This window comes from Heteronotia binoei, chromosome 14 (assembly GCF_032191835.1).
Source record: "Heteronotia binoei isolate CCM8104 ecotype False Entrance Well chromosome 14, APGP_CSIRO_Hbin_v1, whole genome shotgun sequence".
NCBI classification, from domain to species: Eukaryota; Metazoa; Chordata; class Lepidosauria; order Squamata; family Gekkonidae; genus Heteronotia; species Heteronotia binoei.
In genome coordinates, this window is record NC_083236.1 from 43,853,497 (window position 1) to 43,855,257 (window position 1,761).

General features: G+C 52.1%; 1 protein-coding gene across 1 annotated transcript; it reads left to right on the forward strand.

The window, feature by feature from the left end:
* The first annotated feature begins 223 nt into the window (after window positions 1-223).
* On the forward strand, window positions 224-1,540 carry LOC132582296 (uncharacterized protein F54H12.2-like). The gene has a single exon (XM_060253832.1). The coding sequence runs from the start codon at window positions 224-226 to the stop codon at window positions 1,538-1,540; it is 1,317 nt and encodes a 438-aa protein (XP_060109815.1).
* The last annotated feature ends 221 nt before the right edge of the window (window positions 1,541-1,761 follow it).

Genomic DNA, 1,761 nt, shown 5'->3' on the forward strand with positions numbered 1-1,761 from the left:
TATGAATAAACTTGACCCCCAGGAGGGATCGGGCTTTCTGTATCTTAAAAGAAGGGGCGGCCTTAAAAGAAAGCGGTCTACTACACGCGGCGGCCCCCCGAGACCCGTTAAAAGAAGCCGCGGGGGCCCCAAGAAGCAGAAAGCCTCGAGGAAGAGGGGAGGAAAGAGGAAGAAGAAGAAGAGGACTTCTCACGGGGGACTCGAAGACGCTTTATAAACGACCATGGCGTTCATACACTGCGGCTCGGAAGAGTGTGTGAAGTCGGAGCTCGATCTGTTCCAGATAGCCCCGACACAAACATGCATCGAGAAAAGTCTGTATATCGAAGTCCCACCCCTATCAGCCCTTACGGGGTCCGCACCTCTAGAGTTCTACATAGCCGGCAACGGGGAAGATTACATCGATTTAAACAATACACTTCTCTACGCGAAATGCAAAATTACTCGAGAAGACGGCACGGACCTCCCTGCTGACGCTAGAGTGGCGCTGGTGAACTACCCTATAGCATCCATATTCAGTCAGCTGGATGTGACGGTCGGAGACCGGCTGATCAGCCAGAGCAATAATTGCTACCCCTATAGGGCGATGATTGAAACTCTGCTCAATTACAGCGGGGAAACCCTAGCCACACAATTTTCAGCGGGTGGTTTTTATAAGGATACGGCTGGCCACCACGAGTCCACCATCCTGGCAAACCCCGTCAACAAGGGATTTGCCAAGAGAGCAGAACTAACGGCCGAGAGCAGGGTGATAGACCTTTTAGGGCATCTCCACGCGGACCTATTTTTTCAAGAAAAACTGCTACTAAACGGGGTGGATGTGAAAATCAAACTAACCCGCAGCAGGGACGCCTTCTGCTTGATGAGCGGCGCGGGAGACGCTGCACGTTTTAAGCTACAGTTGGATTCGGCCTCTCTCTTTGTGAAAAAAGTGAGGGTGTCCCCGGTTGTCCGACTGGCCCATGCTGAAGCGCTGATGACCTCCACAGCAAAATACCCCGTGGACCGTGTCAGCATGAAAGTGTTCAGTATCTCTGCAGGAGCCCGTGTAAGCAACCAAGACAACTTGTTTTTGGGGCAGCTCCCCAAAATGGTGGTCATGGCTCTGGTGGACAATGACGCTTTCAGCGGCAGCTTCACCAAAAACCCTTTCCACTTTAAAGATTACAACATTAACTTTGCGGCCCTATATGTGGATGGTGAGCAGATCCCCCCCAAACCCTTCCAGCCCGACTTTGCCGCCGGGAACAACGTGAGAGAATACATGAGTTTAGTGCAAACAGCGGGGAAGCATCTTCAGGATAGGCCGCTCTTGATAGATCGTGACGAGTATCGGAACGGGTACACTCTGTTCGCCTTTGACCTCTCCCCCGATCAGGAATGTGCAGACCATTACTCCCTGATCAAAACGGGAAACCTGAGAGCCGAAATACGCTTTGCGGACGCGCTCCTTCAAACTGTGAATTTGATCGTGTACGGGGTGTTTGACAACGTCATCGAGATCAACCAAAACCGCAACGTGCTCTTTGACTATATGTAACATGGATACCGTCCAGCTAACACGCGTCTTACTAAACAATCCCCACACCCGAAAAAGCTTCTTGAACGTCTTCCCCAGCGATCGGCTGCCTGTTGAAAGGCTGTCCCGGAGGCCCGTCTCTTTAGTGGTGAACACGCATCCCCACGACCTCCCTGGAGAACACTGGGTGGCGATTTATCTCAGCGACCCCGGGACCTCCGAGTTTTTTGACTCATTCGGCA

Excerpts from the sequence above, each read along its gene's own strand:
- LOC132582296 (XM_060253832.1), top strand. The coding sequence starts at position 224 with ATGGCGTTCATACACTGCGGCTCGGAAGAGTGTGTGAAGTCGGAGCTC.